The sequence below is a fragment of the Emydura macquarii genome, unplaced genomic scaffold (genome assembly GCF_026122565.2).
Source record: "Emydura macquarii macquarii isolate MOO-44397 ecotype Brisbane River unplaced genomic scaffold, CSIRO-AGI_Emac_v2 contig_2531, whole genome shotgun sequence".
NCBI lineage: Eukaryota > Metazoa > Chordata > Testudines > Chelidae > Emydura > Emydura macquarii.
This window is the reverse complement of record NW_027132668.1, coordinates 2,188,385-2,211,115: the sequence shown is the minus strand read 5'-3', so window position 1 is coordinate 2,211,115 and position 22,731 is coordinate 2,188,385. Positions and strand designations below refer to the sequence as shown.

The 22,731-nt window shown below is 39.0% G+C and overlaps 1 protein-coding gene across 2 annotated transcripts in view; it reads right to left on the bottom strand.

Moving 5' to 3' along the window:
* Positions 1-8,122: 8,122 nt before the first annotated feature.
* The window catches only part of IL18R1 (interleukin 18 receptor 1), a 32,394-nt gene continuing 17,785 nt past the window's right edge, over positions 8,123-22,731 (bottom strand). For both annotated transcript variants that reach the window (XM_067563584.1, XM_067563585.1), the window contains exons 7-10: positions 17,952-18,088; positions 14,615-14,776; positions 11,736-11,885; positions 8,123-9,805 (exon numbers count right to left, since the gene is read on the bottom strand). In XM_067563584.1, coding sequence (XP_067419685.1) covers positions 9,402-9,805; positions 11,736-11,885; positions 14,615-14,776; positions 17,952-18,088 — 853 coding nt within the window. In that variant the 3' untranslated portion in view covers positions 8,123-9,401. The remainder of the gene's footprint in view (positions 9,806-11,735; positions 11,886-14,614; positions 14,777-17,951; positions 18,089-22,731) is intronic.

The following is a 22,731-nucleotide window of genomic DNA, read 5'->3' as shown; positions in this document are numbered from 1 at the left end:
AGAAATAATATCTAAAAAATCTTACCTGCCCATCCTACCATATGTGATAAGGGTTGTGGTTAGTTCTAACTGTGAGTTTGTTTCCTTTACAGGAATTTCTTTTACCTCAAAGTCATCATCTCTTCCTTTCTCAGCTTAGTTGTAAAATGTTCAAACTCATTTCCGGCTAGTTTTCTCGTAAGAACAGAACAAAAAACATGTAACCTTTAGGTGAAAGACTAGAGCCTGTCATTTCTTTAAAAATCTATCGTTTGCCACACAAAAAGCTTGTGAGCTATTTTGTTTGATTTCATAGCTGGAAGAACAAACAAAGTTTTTTGGGGTGTGAGGTTTGCTGAAATGCTGATAATGGTTACACATTCTCTGTTTAGAAAGTACCAAATCTCTTAAATATACAAAAGATCAGCACACTCATATAATGAAGCGTAGTCATCAGCAAAATAGGTATATTTTTTTAACCAATGCTCTCCTCAAACTGCTGGATCTCACTGTGACACTGGCAGATGAGGTGCCAGTTCATGCCAAGGCCCATATGCTCCAATGAACATTGACAAATGCATAGCTGGGAAACCAACCTGGCTCATTTGTGTATTAGTATTGTTAAAACCGGTGTTAAATGTATAAGAATGTGGTTCCTGTTTGGACTTTATGAACTACTTGTGAGTTGCTGCAGGCATTAATCTCATTTATAATATCTGTATCCCATGTTATAAAGTAATATTTAAGTGTTTGCTTTGTAATTATAAAAGCATTTGCTATTAAACTGGAAACCTTATTGGCGTCAGCGTGGCTCCATTTGGGTCCAGAAGTCCATCCATGTGAACACGTCTATCAAAAATATTAGGGCTTGGTCCTTCTCTTTCCTCATTCTTGCTGCCACAATGGTTTCACTGATTGCTGGACACACCTTTTGCTCAGGATCTTGCCATCATGAAGAGTAAAATATGGACTTTTTGCCCTAGTATGGGTAATTAGGGTTACCAAGTCAGTCATATATTGCCATAGATTTACACACACATACTCCCGTGGCCAATGGCCAAGATTAGGGCTCAATCAGGGCCATTTCTCACTCCCTCCTTGAGGCATCAATTCCTGAAGAACTCATGGAGCATAACATGCACATGAGCAGTCAAGCCATGGCTGATACCTTCACATACAATGGACAGTTCTCGTCCCAAAATTCTTTTTACATACTTTTAAATATTAAGTGTAATACTCTCCAAATAATTTATTTGTTAAATTAAAATATATAGGAAGGAACAGTCCAAAACTCAACCCTCAAATCCTGATCCCTTTCAATATCAGCGGTGAAAGTCACATTTGAGCTGTACCAGGCCCTATATGTTTGAGTCCAAAACAGATCTAAGGCTGGAAAGGGCCTATTTTTTCCTGGTACCAGTTCAGATGCACTGTAAGTCTTGGGAGGACAGGGCTCATAGAGTTTTGGATCAAAGTTTATCACAAGATCAGATGATCTAATGAGATTTCCATCATTTTACCTCAAAAATCTCATCAGATTTTAATACCATCAAAGCCAAACCTGAGCCTTAGCTTCTATCCATGTTTTTAAAGTAATCTGGATACTAAAACCATTGTTTCAGCCCATCTCTACTTTACAGGATCAGATTAGCTGTTTCTAGAGCAAGTATATGGGCGGGGAGGGAGGGGAAGGAATGCTTAAGTAGTCTTCCCCTTCATCCCCCACCTACCCAGCATACCTTGCATAGTGCAAGGGCCAAAGTTAATTACCCAGTAGATAGCATAGGAGACACACTTACCATGCAGTGCCTCCATAGGTTTGTGACAACCCCCGGCAGGGCCCCCACATGGGGAGGGGGGAAGGGTACACTTTACCAGGGCCCGGAGGCCCTGGGGGCCCGGCCCAGACTGCAACCCCCATTACCATGAGGAAAAAATTGAGGCTAAATTGTAGATCATGCCTGAGGATATTTAGAGAAACTTATTTCCCTCTATCTATTGTCCAGATCTTGTGAGATTTGCTGGAGCCAATCAAAAGCAGTCATCGAGCAGTCTCAAGCCACATTCTGAACAGTGAGTTGCTGGGCCTGCTGGCTCAGCCCAGGCCCTTCTCTAGAATAGAGAGTGTGCGCTTCGGCAGTTAAACTAGGACTTGTAGTTTGAAACAGAGATTTGTGCTCCTCTCTGTGACATGGTCTATCAGATCAAGAACTATCAGTCCCAGAGTTCCTTGTGCATAGGCAGGAGGGAGGGACAGCTGGTGGGAGGGGCAAAGCAAAGCACCATAAGACAGTGGGAGCCAGTGCTGCTGCTGCTTCTGGTAGGATTTGCAGGCCCAAAATATATGTGAGTAAGTGTCTAATTCACTCCCAGTCACACACACACACGCCGTACTGCCATGTTTGGTAGTAGCTATAAATACAAATCAGGCAGCCAGAAACATAAGGAGGTAAAGGAAAGGGAACTAAAAGAAGCTAAAGGACACCAACCTATCCTCCAGTTTTTCAAATCAGACAAGGTCTTTCTGCAGTCAGGCAACATACTAACTAGGGAAGTAGATGAACAAAATCAAGACATTGACAGGATATAATACCTTTATAATGACCAAAATGTTACAAATCAGCAAACGTAGGATTCTCAGGTTGGGTGTTATGTTAAACAAAAAGAGCAAAGGGGGGCATTTTTCAGAAATGTTGAATATGTAACAGTAATTTTCAGAATTCAAACTTTTTTCATGGCTCATGAGGTTGTATGTGTGGGATGAGGGGTTGTGGTATGTGTGTGAGAGGGGACCATGTTACAAGTTTGTAGTGGACCTGAAAAAATTATGCTTGGGCCCTGCCCCCCGGCGTGGTGCAACTATACATCACTCCCCATCCTGTCAGTAATGCCATACTCTTAACAGAGAGTGGGTAAAGAATTTTCCAACCCTTAACTCTGTTTTCTAGCATGAGTCAAAGCTGCCAGTGCTGCTCTAGCAGTAGGCACCAGACTTTGAGGAGGTTGAGAGGAAAAGTCACACCTAGCAGACTGTGAAGTCAGAAAGGTTATAATCTGAGGGCAGAATTTAGCCCAGTGATCTAAATGCTCCTGCTGCTACTTTGTATGATAGCACAAGAAAGTTTATTCAGTGCAACTTGTTCTGATTTGCTGGAGCAAAGTACCATCTGTACCAGCGTAAGGGAATTTCCCAATCATCTTTGCACCATGCGTCTTAAGCACTGAGATGAAAGGCAATCAGAGCCACGGAAGTGCCAACGTATAGCGACGTAGATAGATAGTCTGTGGGTGGTGACAGAGCAATGCTAACATCCATGACTTAAAACATGTTGGAGTTTTTAAAAGATGTTTCAGAGATCAGTTTTCTTAAAGCAACATTTTCTTTTACAATTTTCAACTTTGTCACTTCAAAAGAAGAGATTTTTGAAAAAGCTGGTAGGAGTAGAAGCAACTCTTTTGACATCAGTGCCAATCCATATTTTGCCTCTGGTGACGATGTGCGTGATAACACCATCCCTGAATTCTGCCACTCAGTTTTTAAAGTCTGACTCGTATATCCCAGCTACTGTGGGGAAAATAGCATTTTGGGCCAACCTCTTACAGCACAGTAGTCACCCGATACAGTTAAAGCACAGCAAGGTCTTGTGATGTATAGCGAAACAAACCTTGTTGTAGCCATCTTTTGAAATCTGGCCACAGACCCACAAAAGTCTCCTCCACAAGACTGAGGCAAGTTTTAACCATGTCAGTGGACTTGAGAATTATAGAATACATTGAGCCATGAGTCTATTATATTCCATGCTATGGTGGGAACCTTTCTTCATTAGTTAATATGGCAGTTACATTTGGAATGGTGCTTGCTGGTGCTTACATAGTCTCTGCCCATTAGAGGCCAGACAGGAGAGTAAAGAGTGGAATTCCCTAGCTGGAGACTTCACCCAGGTATGTATATATTGAAGTTAAAATCTATATTGAAGCTAAAATGCAAACATGGGACCCTCATGGTCTATCTGCAGCTGCTTTCAGTCAAGACGAAGAAACAGCTCCCCTGGTTTCTCTGCACCAGCTTCCCACCTATATCCCTTCCAGTCTGTTCAAAATGCTGCCCCAAAATGCTGTGACCCTATCATTCCCCCCTTGGATTCCATTTCTGGCTTCTCTGTTTTTGTGAATCAAATCCAATTTTCTTCTTATCAGATTTCATCTTTCAACTTTTTTTCTTTTTCAATCTGTCCTTTACTATAAACATTTTGGTGCACGAAATGGGTGTTATCCTGCAGACCCAATATTGCCCCCACTAAAGCCAACAGGAATTTTGGCCATACAGTATTAAAGTGTTATGTAAATTTATGGTACTATAATAAAGAATAAAACAGGCACCGTACCTTGAAAGGTTAGCTGCTTACATAGCTGTAGAAGAGACACAAACATTGGATCCAAATCATATATATATTTCACAGCAAGAAATAGTAATTTACTTATGGTGCTACTGTCATGGTGTGGTGTCAGCGGGTCACAGCTGAGCATGCCCAAACTAAGGACAGACTGCCAGAAACTAGGGCAGTCACCCCAAACTGGTGGTATATTCTGTCATTAGATTTCACCAAGCCAGTAATAAAAGGGTATTCTTGGATCACTATACTAGTTTACCACAGAATACAGACAGTGCCCTTGGCATTTCAGCCCCTACTTACTACCCAGGCAAATTGGACTTTATGATGTAAGGTTATTAAAACCAAAAACACCACACATTAATGTCCTCCAACCCCAAAGAGTTGGTCACTCACCCAAGAGATTCCCAAAGTGGATTTGGGGAAATCTGTCTTGTATCTGGAAAACCCTGATAGCACCTAGAAAGATCAGCGATGGCAGGATTGTTCCCAAGGTCTAGTATTTATAGCTGAAAACAGTCTATCAAGCCCTTTCATCATTGCATGGGTCTTGCTTTGGTGACTAAAAGCAGACAAAGCTTGTGGAACTTCCATTGTCCTGTATAAATGACCCATGGTTTGAAGACAGCAATCTTCTCATTCAAAGTTCTAAGGCCCCCAATTCTGGTTGATGGGCCATTTCATTAACATAGTTACCACATTTAGTTGACAGTAATTCAGTTACAATGATATGCCTAATACAATTCTTCATTAAGTAAATTCCCCTCTAACTGTTAAATACAGTTCTTTTGATCGAATGACAACTGAGTTGCATGGGTAATGTAAAAATAATTACAGGGTTACATTAAGTGTATATTAAACAGGATGGAGGAGAATACAAACCAGCACTGTATCATATAGTTAACCTTTCAATATATAGTGCCTGTTTTATTCTTTATTATAGCACTGACGACTACCAGCTCAGGTCATGACCTCCAAGGAGTGTTAATTTACTTTGTATGGGTAACAAATAAATGTTAATTGGGCTAGCAGACACGAGCCTGTTCACTTGTGTTGTTAAGAGTCAAGAATAGACTACTAAGTCAATGTTCAGTTGTAAACTTTTGAAAGAACAACCATAGTGTTGTCAGTTACCAACATTTCAGGGTCACAAACAACCTCCATTCCCAAGGTGTTTGTAACTCTGAGGTTCTACTATATACTGTGCAGGAAAGTGATACACCTCCAGTGGTATTAAAGTGTTGCTCTCTCTCTGCCCCGAAACTCTTCAAATCCCCCATTAAAGGCAGGGGTCAGAAGAGGCACTAGCAGTCCCCCCACCTTCCAGAGAATACAAGGATTCCATTGGGTTATGGTTGTTCCTGACACTGGCTTCCGCAAAGGGGGTGGTCAGGAAACGGGATGGGGCCAGCAGAGATAGCTGGGTATAGAGAAAAACAGACGGAGCAATTTCTCCAAAGATAATGCTGTGACTATGTTCCATTTGTGCCATGCAAAGAATTTTACAAACAGGCAAAATGATCCCTGGAATTTCTGCTGGGATGAGGTAGCTATGCACCGTCCCCTAAACAGTGCTGTGGCTAAATGCCCTTAAGATGCTACACAGTGCTGCATGCAGCCAACAAACCAGAGTCTCATTAACAGCAGTAATATTAACGCAGTTATACATTTTCAGTACTGAACTACTCTTGAGCAATTTCTTTCCTGTTTTCGGCACAAGCAAGGTTTCTTTCATCATCAGTGAGGCATGTCTTACTATTTTATATTGGACTTCTGCAGTATTCATAGTAGAAGTACAATTGAGAATTCAACACTTCACTTATGTTTGTTTTTTAACCCTTTGGTCCTTGGTGTACAGGCTTGCACTCCATGGGCTAAAATAACACTGTTGTAATTCCATGGATCAATATAGCTACAGATTAAATGAATTTTGCACCATGTGTTTGGTTTTTTTGGGGGGGCTTTTTAAAAAAACATGACCCCCCCTTTCAGATTCCAGTACCAAAGAGGTCATCCTGAGTCACAGCACCTGCATGAATTTCTGAGGGCATATTTATTTTTCCTCATCTTGGTCTGTGAAGATCCAGTGGGATATCTGACTAGAGCAGGTTGGAAAATGGAAATCCCTTTTTATGAAAAAAGTCATGTTTTTAAAAATATTTTCATCCGATTTGGGACAAAATGTCAAAAAATTAGAGAACCAAAAGAAAATTTTCTGTTTTGCCACCTGCCTGCCTGAAAGCCTCTTGTCTATTTTGTTTTCCCCTTGCAAGTTCCTCTGTAGCCAGGAAACCACAGCAACTTCGATTTTGCAAAAGGGCAATTTTTCATTGGAAAATTATTCTGATTGAAAATTCCCAACCAGCTCTACATTTGACCTAAGACTGGGCAAGAATATTTTAGTGGCAGGATTAGGTTGAACAAAGTCAAGGAAATTCACCATATGACATGAAACCAGCTATCAACTGAGAGTTACTATCAACTACGGACTTGATTGATGCTGAACACTGTGAGGAGTCCATCTAGTTTTAAGACTTATCTAGGAGTCTTTGGTTAAAGTGGTTAAAGAAGAAAGAAATCACCATGCGCATATCTGAAAGCCATCTTCAAAAACCACAATCACAGAAACCCTGTACCAAGCACAACTGCACAGCTTTGTACTTTGAATCTTGTAAATATTGGGTAAACTTGGAAGATGTGCTATTCTACAAGCCAAAACAGAGCCCTATATTTACCATTGTCTTGTACCTCATGTCAGCATTTGCATCTGTGCAAAATCTGTATAAAATCTGACCAATCTGACCTGCTGTAAATAACTCACAGTGTCAAGGCACTGGAGAACCAAGACTGGTATCTTACAGAAATATTTGCAACTATTTTTCCCTCTGCTTATCAAAGTACCATAGACCCTCAACTCCATCTCCTCAGACCCCTTGCCTGGAAGTAGCTCAGATACAAGTTGTACCTGCTGGTATCTCTGGAGAAAGTGTTATTCTCCAAGCCCCTCACCTAAGCAGTTATCCAGAGTACTCTGAGCTCTGAGTACTAATCAAGGGACTAAAATATTGCTTTGCTGTGATGCCTACAAAAAACTACCATCTGACACTGATCAGGGCAGTGACCACCTGTGACTACCGAGACTACTATTAGGATTAATATATGCAAATACACCATCTCTCTACTGTTGCCTTGTCCTCCCTGTCTCCTTCACCCCCCATTTGTCACTTTATTTACCTGTGTAATATCATCTATATCCTAGATGTTGAACACCCTAGGGCAGAAACTGTTTTTGTTATATTTGTTTGTATAGTGCCTAGTATAATGTGGCTGTGATCCCTCATAGGAGTCATTAAGTGCTATCACAATAGAAACCATAAATAACAACAGTAATCACTGTGACCGGTGCCTGTTGTGGGTCACAGCTGAGAATACCAGATTTAGGACAGCCTGATAAAGATAAGGCAGACAAACCCCCAAACTGGTGGTTTATTCTATCATTAGATTTCAGCGAGCCCGTAACAAAAATGGACTCCTGTATGACTATACTTGTTCACAAAGACACATACAATAGTCCCTATGGTACTCCAGCCCCTGGTTAGCACCCACACAACTGGTCTTTATGATGAGAGGTTACTGAAAACCAGATTCACCATATATACAGTTCTTCCAATCTCAAAGGATCAGCCACTTCTCCAGGTCAATATATAACTCAGATTTTACTCAAAAAAACACACTGATGCCAATCCTTTAGTAACTAAAAACTAAAGGTTTAATAACATACGAATAAAAGAGATGTTAAAAAGGTTAAAATAATCATATACGTTACAAGTGATTTTCAGAGTCTGTAAGTTAGAATTGTAGCAGTGATGGTGAGTTGCTGTCTTGCACAAAAATCTTTCTGGAATCATCCCAAAAGGTCAGAATCCAAATGGCAACTTAGCAGTAGAGTCTGTTAGAGTCTTTCCATGCATTTTCCAGGATATTCCAAGTAATTACTTGAAGATCTGAGTCCCACAGCTTAAACTTTCTCTGTTTAAAGTTCAGCAGATTAGGGATGGCAAGATCAGGACCAAGGTTTCTCTTTTATAGCTGAACCAGGCTGTCAAGTGTTTGGGCACAGCAGGTGACTGAGGACTTTTCTTTGTTGAGCACATGCTGACCCACCACTTTGAAGTTAACATTCTATTTCCTATGCATACACAGGTAATCCAGTTACACTGATTTACATAAGGCGGCTGCCAGTCATTCATTGTAACAGAGATAAACTGAAGACAATATAGGTAATATTATTAATTTCATACAGTGTCTCACATCTTTGATCTTAAGGTTGACTGTCGCATACATAATGTAAAGGCAATTAAGGAATAAAAGGGGCTTATCACCTAGAAGCTAATTTGGTTACTTCTACCAGGGCATATGTAAATGTAGACAAATGCATTTAGCCTCTCTCCTTTGATTCTTATCAATATAAGTGAATAGTTAGAGATTGCTAGCCTAATTAACATTTTTTGATATCCACACACAATTGTCCTGATTACAATTGTAAAGCCTCTTATTAATTTGTTATGGGTCATACACAGGTTAGCTGGTTTGTCAGCAATACAATCACATTTCTAAATAATAATACCTTGAAAATATAGACTATTTATTCACAGGCCTCAAATTGCTTTACAAAAGTGTGTAAATAGAATTAATGTCTTTCTACAAATGAGAAAACTGTGACACAGAAAGGTTTTGATGTGTCCCATGTAACACAATAAATATTAGGCAGAGTCAGATTAGATTCCTTGGGGCAGTTCCTCAGTTTGTGTAAACTGTCATAGCCCCAAGCGGTTAGAGGTAGGGTTAACCTAGCACTCCAGACTATGACAATTTATATAAGATGAGGATTTGCCTCCTTGTCTCTCAAGTCCCAGCCAATGAGCTATTCTCCAGACCATGTTGCCTCCCTAAAACAAGTGCACTTAATATCTTCCATGTAAGTAACGGCATTTGCTCATTTCTGCAGCATGTTTCTTTTCCAAATTTTGATTATAAGAAAGTTTTAGACTCCCCACATACAGTCGTCACTTCAGTTCCTTCTTCTGAAGTAGGGCTCATTGCAAGATTGTGACTTCTGATGTTTGACTTGGAAGCTTTTGCTGGCATCAGGTACCGAAGGTTCTTCCAAAATCGGGAATTTGAAGGAAGAGACTTATCGTCTTTCCACTTCACAACTCTCCTGGATGGTAGAAGCTCCAGTGATCTTGGCAAGAAATCATAATCACTTATAAGCATGTATTTAATTAATATTATTTTAATCTTCCTTTCAACGAGTGCCTTATGCAGTCCACTCTCAAGTTCATACATGACTTTGTCAGAAATGTAGTTCTGGCTCAGAATAATGATTAATCTTCTGCTTTTGTCAATAAATGAGTGGACATCATCAACAACAGCTGTAAATTAAAGATAATTTGTTATTAAAATCAGCTGAATGTATAGGCATTGATTCAAGACATCTTTTAGCAGTTGTAATAATATTGTACACATTTCCAAGTGACTACATTACTGCTAAGTAATGTGAAAAAAAGGAAAAGATAAAAAAAAAATAATCTCAGCTGTTTAACTCTGTTTAATTGCTACAAAACAGCAATGGAACCCTAATTTGCCTGTTTGTAGTCAGCATATATTTCTTTCATGCTGGAAAGCAATTACAAACCAACATATCAGCTCTGGCTATTCCTTATTTAACAGATGAGGTCACCCATGAAGGTTCATCCTGAACATCAAAGTGTCTCCAAATTACCATGCACAACTAATCACCTCCTGTAACATTCACTAATCTTTTAACCCTCACTTTACTACCTTCTTTGTACCACAAACACCCTTATATTCAGTCATTTCAGTACCATGGATAAGTCTGTGTAATATTAGCATCCTCTGCCACACATAACAGTATATATTACAATAGAATGTCATCTAGCGAACCATTATTTCATAGGTTTTCAAAATCTGGTGTGTTCTTAAAACAGGGATTGCAGAACAATTTTGTTATTAAAAACAGGGAATGAACTGAAATGGAGAAGCCCTACCTCCTGCAAAAAATGCAATATGCTCATGCAGGGCCAAAAACTTCACCTAAGCATTTTTTTCCTGGTAGAAACTTTTCACAACTACATGAAATCCCACTGTATTGTCTGAGAATTGCAGTCTTTGTAAAGGGTCATCTACTTATAGAACCTTTGTATATTCAAAATTCCAAATTATGATATTTATTTTAGGTATTTCTGCAGCACCCATCACATGGGTATCATCTATAACTGAGTCAGTCTTAATAAAAGCTTCTTCATCCTCTACATTTTAAAGATTATAGAAATATAGTTAATACAGTATGCCAGGGGGAAAATATGCATTTCATAGCATAGGTACAGCAAAAGCAGTTCTATTGAGAAGCTGAGCTTAATTTTCAAATCACTAAGACCTCACAAGTTTCTGAGAAACTTTAAGCAGAAAGCTTTTGGGAAAGGAAGGAAGCCAAAAGCAGCATTTTCACACTCATTCAGTGATAATACCACAGCTAAATTATTTTTCTCCTCTGAATTAATCTCAGCATTTAACCAGATAAAGGGCAATGTTCTACCCTGCACAGATTATTCTTGGTTAGGGGCAGAGTGATAAATGTTAGCTCAAAATCTGCTCCAACTCCATGTACTGATGGAAAGAGCAGAGATTGGCCTTCTAAAGTTAGTGGCTCTTATAAAGTTGGTGCAAATCTGAGGAGATCTGATGACTGTCTTGTCAATAGTTGACCAGCCCACAAGCTACATAGTAGCAGCCAAGGTGGGGAGTCTGTGGGTGTTAATTCTGTTTGAAGAAGCATTAACTCATAGTTTTATGTCTGAGAGCAGAAAAGAACCTGGCACAGAGAGCTGCTGGTACCCTGCTCCACCCCTCTCATTCCTGTCTCTTAAAGCTATGGACGTCCAATCCTGCAGGGTCTTTCAGACCATAAGAAGAGAAAGAGCATGTCATGGAGCTAGTACTCCTCCATCCTCTTTTATGCACTGTGGCTAAGATACACCTAGTGGATGATCCAAAGACCATTCAAGTCAACAGGAGTCTTTCGATTAATTTAAACGGCCTTTGGATCAAGCCCTTCTTTTGGTTACCGCCACACACTGAAATGAAGGACAGAATAAGTCTAAACAGCCTCTGATTTTACATGCATGTCATTTGATATGTATATTTGCATCCCGTAATAGAATCGCCATTGAAAATGTGGCACTTAAGTAGAATGCCACATTTACAGAGATCTTTCTAATTACAGATCCTGGCGACTTTGAGAATTTTTACCAGTTTAATACCAAGGACATTCCATTCGCTTACCTCCTCCAGGAGATACATCCCGTTCAAATATACACAATTTGTAACCAAAATGTTCTTCTAATGTCCTGGGCAATATCTCCAGAGCAAATTTTCTTTCTTCTACATTGGAGTCTTTCAGGTAAGACACAAAGGCATCATATTCTTTTCCATCTGGAAAAAATGACCAGTTTTTCTTCTGCTGGTGACTGAACTGATTATATATATATGATAGCTGACCCTTCACCCTGACCCTTATAACTACCGTCCCATTAGCTATGATTTTGAGATAAGAGCTTTCTCTCATCCATCTGTCCAGTCACTTTCATACAAAATATCCAAGACCAATTTCAATCCGACACAAACCGATCTACCTGCTTTGTTTTCTCAAAGAATTGAAAAAACGGTGTCCCTTTTTGTCAAAAATTATTGAAATGTGAAATTTCTTGACCAGCACACGTCATACCTACAAGTAGTATTAAACTGAAGTTATTGATAAAACGTGCATCCTTAAAATGTGGTTTTACCCTGCAAAGCGACTCTGTAAAAACGAGATTGTGAGATTCCAGGTTTCTTTTAATTCCTCTCCTACATTAAAGCTCGTGAACCAATCTGAGATCTATTGATGTAAAAGTTCTATGTATGAGCTAGGTTATAAGAGCTTATTATTACACTATTGGGCGCAGTTACAGTGAAGAAAAAATTAGGATATATTTAATTTTTTGTATTTAGATTTATAATACCATAACCTAAAAAGGCACCTTCCCAGGCTGTCAGTGCTATTGGCAGTTAGTCACAAACACATCAAAATATAAAGACAAATTCAGCAGCAACTGCCACCACATACAGCAACTAATTAAACCTTATAATCCCTGTCCTCTTTAACTATAATTCCTCAAGCAGCACCTCCCAAAAGCCACTGTAAAAAGGACAGCTTTGCAGCATGCCCCAAAGGTCAACAGACTACCTCAGACCAAAGGGCTGTGAAGCAAGCTCCAAAGTCCAGGGATGCTCACAAAAAGTGGTCCGTCTCATTTCCACTGAGAGAATTCTAACTTAAGCACTTTGATCTCAGCTGTGGTGCTACGACATAGGGAAAGAGGGACTCTCTCAAGTAGGCAGATCCTGAGCTACTTAGGACTTTACAGGACAAAAACCTTATGCTCAACACAGAAACCAATAGTCCACCAATATCAGTTCTGAAGCATCAGTGTGACATGTTCCTTGTGAGATACTTCAACTTAACAAGCAGGCATTCTGTACATGGTTCAACTTTCAAATGGCTTTAAGATCTAGCCTCAATTAGAGCACACTGCAGTAATCTATCACTGAGGTAATACAAACATGAATCACAGTAGTGTGTTCTGTAGCCAAGAGTAAAAATTGCAACCTCCTAGCCAGATGTAAAAGAAAAAGACCTGTCCTTGCCCTGATGAAATCTGGCCATCCAGGGATAACTGGGAATCTAACTGGACACACAAGTTGCAGAAACAAGTCAAGGACAGACATCTGTGATCACAAGAGCAGACATAATCCTCTTCAGAACTTCCACTGTCTCTCCCCAACCTACTAATATCACTTCTGCTTTATCTGAATTGAATGCCAGTCACTTCACTCTCCACTATCTCTATCAGACTCTGGGAAAAGCTCCCCACTCTACCATCTGAGTCAGAAGAAATAGAAACATCAAGCTGGGTGTCAACACCACAACCCATGTTTTTTTACTTACCTTCCTATACAGTGCTTAATTTGTAAGAAAGAGGTGCCAGGGCTCAAGCAAATTTTCTACATTCATAACTGATGCAGCAAGCCCAAAGGCACCAGGGCTATGAACTGCCAAGCCTAGAGGTGCTGGAGCTCAGCCCTGACAAGTCCCCGCACAAATTAAGCACTGTTCCTATATATGTATAACCAGAGAGAACAAACTGAAAACCGGTGTAAAACTCCACAGGAGAGAGGCCCTCACAGGTCTCTGGGATCTCCTCAAGAGACGGGAATGAAGACACTCAAGCATAGCCCCAGCCATGCCCTCTGAGGTCCTCAAGTGAGTCAACAATGCCTTGTGATCGATAATAGAAATGAAGGCAAAAAATATCAGCATGTACAATTTATCTTCATGCATTATTAAGAGATCACCAACCAATGCAAATAGAGCAGTCTAGGTACTGTACTCAAATCAATATACAGACTGACAAGGGTTAAGGAAATCTGAGGCATCTAGATATTATGAGGGTTATTTCACCACAACTTTCTCAGAAACTAAACCACAAGGGAAGAGCAGACCCAGAACAAGTTGGCCAGTTGTCAACATCAAGTGATGGCTTCTTGAGCATAGGTTATACTAATGCTTCTTTGTAACAGCCTGCCCTCCTTAAGGTTAGCATTGATAACCTCCATTAACACTGGACCAACATCTCTCCAGTGACCTCCAGAAAGCACATGAACCTAGAGCACAAGTGAGGTGAGCATGGAAGGAAATTGACAGCTCCAGGGTACTCATCGTCTCAGAATCACTCTTTCTTTCTCTCCTGCACCAACCCACCCATGATTTTCACATTGAAAAAATTAGGACATATTACAGGATGATGCATGCTAGAACAGTATGTAATGCTATCTGTCACCTTTGCTATTTTCTCGCATTCACAGACACTTCTGTGTTTTGTATCCTGTTTCTGCCAGCCAAGCACTTTTTGATATATTTATTTTATTTCCCGCTCCTCAGACAAGTCCTGCCTTATTTACCCCTCTCCATCTCTCTCTAAGCAATATCCTCCTCCTGGATTTTCTTTTGTTTCCATCTCGTTATCTTATAGCACCTACCTGAAGCCAGAGTACACTATTTTATTAATAGTTTTATATCACTAAATACACTTGTTTCAATGGCAGCATTTGCCAAGTCCTACCTCCTATAGTATCGTCTTTTCCAGTGATGTCCCTGTAAAATAAAACTAAGTCAACTCTGAACATCAGATAGAGAACCACCATGAGCACAGCAACAAGTGAAGATAATACAGCCATGATTATTCCAGTAGTGAATACATGTGAGGGGAGATCTGGAAGGCTCCCTGTAAAACAAAAGCCCAAGAAATTACAATTTTGTGACACGATTTTTCTCAGTAATAGTCATTATTATCTTAACACTTACAGCTAGAACTAGAGAATTCAACTTCCAGTGTGAATCCTTTCCTGCTAACATCCCATGTGGCTATGTATCAGTTTATACTGAAATGAGGAATGAAACATAGGACTAAGCTTTCAAGGTTTACTCCGTAGGGCTGCTATCCTGCCCCAGTCCCAAACTGGGAGATGTATTTCATGCTTTCAGCCCTACACAAACCCCAATTAACTGAGCTGTATGTGGGTGAAATGAATTTCACTCTTAGTAGTCTAGGATGCATATCATCCCAAACTGCCAATATGTGTATGTTCTCAGGTCTCCCTTCATTTGTTTTTGTCAATAACTATGTATGCATATTCTTTACTTTTTTCTAGCTATTCACACCTCTTTCATGTGCATGTGTGTGAATTGACTGCAGATTTTAAACAAGCAATTGAGGAACAGCCACTTCTGAACTGGCACTGATTTCAACCTCTCTCTCTTATTAATGGGTGATCTTCTCTCTACTATTCTCCCCCATCCCCTTCAATATATGTATGAAAGCCCACATTATTCCCTTTAATCTCTTTGGCTACATTAACTCATTCTGCTTTTTTTGCTACCATTGTCTTTTCCTTATATAAACCATACACCACCTGCCTTTACAGTTAATTTGGTTATTCCCCTCCCTTTTTCCATTCCCCGTACAGATTTTTAACCTACATATCTTTCAGCAGTCTCTTGAGAAACTACTGGCATTTCCTCATTTTCATCATAGCTGATATTGCATCTATTACGCCTTTAGTATAAACTGTCTTTTAGGATTCCCCAGCTTCCTGCCACATTTGTGGATTTTCATGTTTCCAGTGGGAGAAAAGAAGGTTTAAACCTGCGGACTGCCAAAATAAGCAGTTACACCAACTGATTTCATATTATTTTACTGAAAGAGAATATCAAGTAAGATCTTTATGGAAACTTGTAGTGCACTGAACTTAATAGTGATTATGAGATATATATCCAGATTACGGTTATGAAGGTATGTGTTTGTATATATATATGCCAAAAATTGTAATTGTAACTTTGGTGCAACTTCAGCATCATTTCACAAGAGGGCGGTGAAAAAATCAGGCAGGGAGGGGCTACTTCCCCACCAGACAAAGTGGCTTCAAGCACCTACCCATTGTCCAGCCAAAGAAAAAGCACCAAGGAACCATCAGAGCAAATTGAAACAGCTTGAAAATGAAAGAAAACCCCAGTCTTTAGAAACTAAGAAAGGAGGGAGTTCCCCTACTTTGCATATCTATAGTCACTGAAGGGAAAAAACTGCAAATTCTTTTAAAATGGAAAGTGCTTGAACTGAAGAGCATCCACAACTAGAAGAACAGTCTCGAGGTTCATGAATGCTGGAAACCAAGGAGGTACACTGGGAAGCTGTGTTAAGGCAAGAAGTAACTCTTATTAGAAAAGGGATTTTATTTAATATGAAAAGGTGAAGCCTGAGGTAGCATCTTTATGTTTGGTTTTTTCTTTATGTTTATTTTCTGTGTAGTTTTTTTTTAATGTTTGCTTTCCCTTATGATTTCAACTTTGAATCTGTTGTTTTTCTATTAAATACACTTTTTGTTTATTTTTTATCCCAAGAAGGTCACTATTGTGAAAACTGTGTGGAATGTGTATGCCAAAGTGAGTTAATAACTGGAAGGCTGTTTCACACCCTCATGAGTGACAAGCCAGAGGGGAACAGTCCGAGTGCCTGCTAGTTAAGAAGCCAGGGAAGACGTAGGAACTGGAAGGGTTGTTGGTGTTACCCTGCAGAGAGTAACTAAGGTGGTAAGAGCTAGAGTGAGACCTTATGATTGTGGGCAGGCTACTGATGTCAAGCATTGACCCTTCACTACACAGTACAAAGGCCCCCAAAGTGACAGGAAAGTTGGTCCAATAAAGATGAAGATGATGATCCAATAAATGATATTAACACACCCACCTTGTCAATATAATTGAGACACAGGGTATGTCTACACTGTAGTCACAGGGTGTGATTGCTGCTCAGGTAGACATACATGAGTTAGCTGTAATCTAGATAGCTTGGGTACAGAAGCAGTGAAGCTGTGGCAGCACACATTTCAGCATGGGCTGTACAAACCCACCTGGGATCCTGGGTAATTACTTGTGGAACTAGCCGGTTCTGAAACTCATGCTGTTGCAGCTTCACTAGCTATATTAATGTTAGCTTGGGTCTGTCTACTTGAGTTGCAATGACACCCTGTGATTGCAGTGTAGACATAGTCACAGAGACAGAGGGAGAAGACTGCAAGCAGTGTAGGCTACTTCTCCGAACTCAGAAGTGGGAATAAGTAAGACCTGCCTGTCCTATGGACAGAGTGGTTATGTTTAAGTAAGGGAATATTCCTGTAGGACTCTTATTTTAAATCTGCTTCTCTAAAGACTAAGTTGAGGCCCACTCAGAGAGACTCTGAGAAGGGACAGGGAAGTAGTAGCCCGGTAACCCATGACAACATGTGTGCCATGTGGTGTAGAATCCAGTTTTCCTCAGCCAAAAGGAGATACATAGGAGAAAATGATGGAGATGGAATCTTTGGTGGTACTAACAGGGATGCAGAGAAATACCCCTGCCCAAGACTTTAACTTAGAAAGTGCTGATTCATAAAGAATATAGTTAGGCCTGGTGTAATTTGGGAGGGGGGTATAATTTCAACGGATATATCTATTTTTATTTTTAAGCATTTTTTTTATTTTTATGGATTTCACAATTTTCACAGTTGTGGGAAACTATGGGAGATCAGACTATTTTTTATTGACAGGAGACTTTGAGATTCAAAAAGTCAAAGCTTTATAACCATTAAAATACAAAATGTCAACATCACGTCAAAATATACATAGTAAATATCCTTAAATCAAATTCTAAGAAGTTCTCAAGCAGCATTTTTCTTACTTTGCTTATCTGTACATTTGATTATTATCAGTGGAAACATACAGGCATCAATTGGTGCGCATACAGTGAAATCAACATTTACTGAAAAAAGATAATCTTTCCAAGCCTATATATGGTATCTATCTATCTATCTATCTATCTATGGTAAGTCACTAAATACCAGAAGTAAGAGTATTATATCATACTATACCTTTCTTCAGTTTAAATATTTTAAATTGTGGTTTACTTGTAGTTTTCAAGAGGCAGGTATAATTACAATTCAGGTCTTCCTCTTTAACTGTTTTAATCCACAACAGTTTTGAGGTATATATCTTGTTTCCTGAATTACTATAACAGAGGTACAGAGTTAATGAACAATCATTCCACATTACTACATCCAAAGGATTCATTTCAATAGAATAATGTAAAGGCACAAATATTAAATGTTATGTTGTCTTAAAGAGATGGTTGTTTCCAATAGCCTACTTAGTATTCACACCCAGTATGGATTTTAGAAGTCTAAAAATAGGTGAACCAAGCATTTAAATAACCCTTTCAAGATAGTCATCTTCTTCACCTTCACAGTTAAGAAATAAAACTTGATGTTCAGCACATCATTACAATAAGAAACTAAGTTTTTATTATTCTTTACGACTGCAGATCAGAATAAACTAGCTGTTCTGTACTTAAAAAAAAAAAAAAAAAGAATAAACTAATTAATACATTACACATATAACTACATTTCCTTCTTTTTGTCAAATTTAAATTAATCTTTTCACTGCAAACATACTGAGGACAATATACTCTATCAGTGAGAGGTGGAGGAGAGTGGGCATGGCCCTGTTCTCCATAGGCCCTATGCCTGAGCAAATCCAAGATTTATTAGAAATTAAAATCCATGGTAGTTTGTTAATAGCACCTTGGCCTTGGGCCAATGCAGAAAAAAAAGTAGTTCAGCAAAACTTAAAACTAAATCCAAAATTATAATATATTACAATACTCATAAATACAGATTTTAAAAGCACATACAGAACTAATGCCTATATGATCACCGTGCCACTTGCCTTTTCCTTATTTTAGCGGCTGACCATGCAAATAGGTCAAATACACCATCAGTTCCTAACAAATATTCTATTTTTTTAAGAGGTCATAGAACAAGGCATCCAGGATAAAAATACAGAAAGCAATTTTGACCTCGTGGCAATCCAAATTACAGTGTAATAAATAATGGGATAGATCTTCCACCTGCCTTACACTGCATGGACAAAGGCAGTTACATGTCTCAGTGCCAGCATACCAGCCTTCTAAGTAAGCTGTCTGCATGAGTAGATAATGGAAAGCTATGAAGGCCCTCTTTAGTGTGCTATTACACAGTCTGTCTAAATATCTGGCGTACCCATGAATCTTTTTTAACAAGAGAAAATCAAGGTGCCATATCTGAAATAGAAACAATTGCCATATCTAATTGCTTATTAATATCCTTTATTCTCGACTTGATTGGGGATTTCTCCTTTTTAAATTTAAATCTAATCATTTCCAATTCTGAGAAACCTAGAGAATGCAAAGAATTTTGAATATGCTCTAGCAAAGGAAATTTATGTGCAAAGTCCTGCTGAGCTATTCCCCTAAGCATAACCTTGGCAAATGCTGCGGGTGCATCCTATGCAAAGCCAAAAATTAATATTATAATTCAGGATTTTGGACAGAATAGAGTTCATACCTGCCTCAATTCTAAAGAGAGTGACTGCAGTAAAATTTGGCTGACCAAGAATCTTTATTAGAAATTTGTATGGAATCACTTCCAGTCCTGGGAGCTCATTTCACCCTCATATTTCTGAGCCATACAAAATTTGAACTTATGCTTTAGCCTCAAACCCTCTAAGGGCTGGTGCACTTGACCCCAAGAATCCAGATAAAATGTAACAAAGCTTGCATTGCCAAGGCTGCAGGCATTAGCTAAGAACTGACAAACTCATAGCTAGAGAGTTCACTTGCTCAAAATAGGTATTAGTCTTATAAGAATATATTTACTGTTTAGTCTATAGAATGTTTGCAAATTGCTGCATGCACTAATCTTATTTGTAATGTCTGTATTCCATGCTATAAGGAAATATGTAAATTTTGCTTTATCACTTCAGAAATGTTTGCTCTAAACTTGTGAATTCAGATAGGAGGAGTTTTTCCTCCCACCTACCCAGAACTATTAAAATCAGATTAAAATCATCAAGGAATGTCACAATACAAATGATTAGTTAATGGCCCTATCACACCTTGGAAACACAACGTGCAAGGAAACTCATCCTATGGACTTGAAGGATGAATGAAGGAAATAAAACAATGACACAGGAAAATTTTCCATCTCTTTGCTGTTTGAACTTTCACAGGTACAGAGACACTAAACTGAAGCCAGAGATCTCCAGGGGTTACCCCTGGGTCTGCCCCGAAAGACATTTTGAATTGACAGATCTCTACAACTCTGTCACTCATAGGATTAAAATTGCAACTCATTTGTGTGTATATATTTGCTTGTTTTAACCAGTAAATAACTCTCTTTTCTTTTTCCTAGTTAATAAACCTTTAGATAGTTTATTACAGGATTAGCTACAGGCATTGCCTTTGGTGTAAGATCGAGTGTACCACTTGATCTGGGGTATGTGACTGGTCTCTTGGGACTGGAAGCAACCTGAATATTTTGTGATTTTTGGTGTAAGTGACCATTCATCACTAACTCCAGTTTGCCTGGATGGCAAGATACACGGGAGAGTCTTAGGGGACTGTCTGAGACTCCATGGTAAGACTGTTACAGTGATCCAAGAGTTCACATTTGTCTCTGGCTTGCTGAAATCTAATTCTAGAACATACCACCAGTTTGCGGTGTCTGCTCTATTTTTGACAGTCTGCCCTGAGGTGGCACTCAGGTTGTGAGGCACTCCAGACAGCGTGATAGATGGCCTATCATTATAAAGTACAGAAAAATATTTCTCCCAGCTGTGTTTGAGTATCAGAGCATCAATATTTCTCCTGATCTTCTTGGAACCCATTACTGCCATGTACAGAAAAATGTACAGAATTTTTCATTTTGGCAGCAAATTCGAATTCCTTCCACTACGCAATGCAGTGCTACAACTTTTTTCTTTTGGCAATTAAAGCATCCTAAAGCATCCTAAAATTAACTAGCTTTTGGATGGAACCCTATGATCTTCATTTCCTGGCCTCCCTTGCCATAATCGGTAACTGTTTTCTTTTTTATAAAAACTATCTGTGTCATATCAAATTCTTCTATCTTTCAGTGGGAAGGAATAACTGTTTTTGATACTTAGATTTAACCAATAGATTCCACTTAATTCATATTGCACTGTAAGGCTTTGAAATTAGAAGTGAAATACTGTCCAACAGGGATCAGCTAATGTAATGGGGCAGGAGGGAAAAAATTAACCTGCAGGGGTGGATGGTCACTATCAGATTCAAGGGCCACTGAAAAGTTAGTAAAACAAGGCCAATTTAAAATTGGAACTGCAATAAACGTACACTCTGATAGATTTTGCAATTCCTTATCTTCCCCACCCAATGGAGCATTAAAATCACCTAAAAGAATAAAATTTGCTGCTGGAGAATTTCCAAGCAGCATCTCAATGAGAGATTCTAATGCTGCCCATATACACACATTATAATAGGGGAAATCCCAAAGGAGCCAAATAAGCATTCAAAGTAATTAAAATATTATTATCCAGAAAGGTGATACTTATAAGCTTGAAGATAGGGATTATCCAGAACTAGTACATTAGCCATAGCATTTAATTTGATTGAAATAAAAAGGGCTTGACCACTAACTAGTTTGCCCTTCTTAACATGTTTAATAGATCCTTCAAAATAAAATGCATAGCCTGGGAGATAAAGATAAAGAGATTCATCTTTGGTAAACCAGGTTTCTTGTAAAAAAAAGTATATCAAATCGCACTATATAAGTCTTAAATTCCAGATCACAAGCTTCACTTTTGAGGCTGTTCAAGTCGCATGATATATTTTAATAACAATGTTATAATAGCTCTTTAGAGCACCATCTAGCTGATCAAGCCATTTTTTAACAGGAGTCTCAATTAAAAAGTTACCAGTCCAAATCGTCCCACTGGGTTTATGGTTATAAATAGTTCTCCCAATTCTTTCTTCTTCAATTCTTTGATTATCTATTAACTCCTGTGTAGTAGAATCTATAGCCAGTCCAATTTGGGGCACCTGCACTGCAGGATAAAGACCAACAGAATTTTCTGAAGTCTTTATCCTGACCTTTTCTTGTGATGGCGTGGGGAGGGAGTGGGAGAGAACAGTTCAGGTAATCAATCTCTTACTGCTCCTTTTTCACTTTATCTATTCTATATCCTCTAAAACTAAGATGATCTCTCATATCCCAAATCTTCTTAACCACCCACTAATTTTTAAATGCTACCAACACTCAGCCTTGTACACCTAAGTCTTTTACCCTTTATAACTTGTTCTCTGAATGAAGACTAAAACAACACCTGTTCAAATAGCAGTTCTATCCAATGTAATAAATGAGCCAAAGACACATGAACAAGTCAATCAGAATCAATCCCAACACTTGTCCATGTACAACACAGATCTTCCTCTGAAGGTCTGACAAGTTCAATATTTGTTACATAGCTAGCCCCACCTCTGTCATCACACTCTGTAACCTTCATATTTGAAGCCCAGTTAACTGGAGAGGAGAATATCCCTCTATCCTCACAGCAAACAGCTCTTCTCCTTAATCAGGCACAGAGCTTCATTTGTGCTGAAGCTAACAGCTGGCCAATAACTGGTATCTTGCACCTCCTAAAGGTAAATAAGATTAGCCAGTATTTAAGAGGGTGGGTGTGTCTGCCTCTGGGTTACTTCCATTTCCTCACCTCCAAATAAAACAGCCCCCAGTTCTGATATATATCTGATAGTTCTCATTCCTGGTCTAGTCAAACAGACTAATGATAATCTGTTCA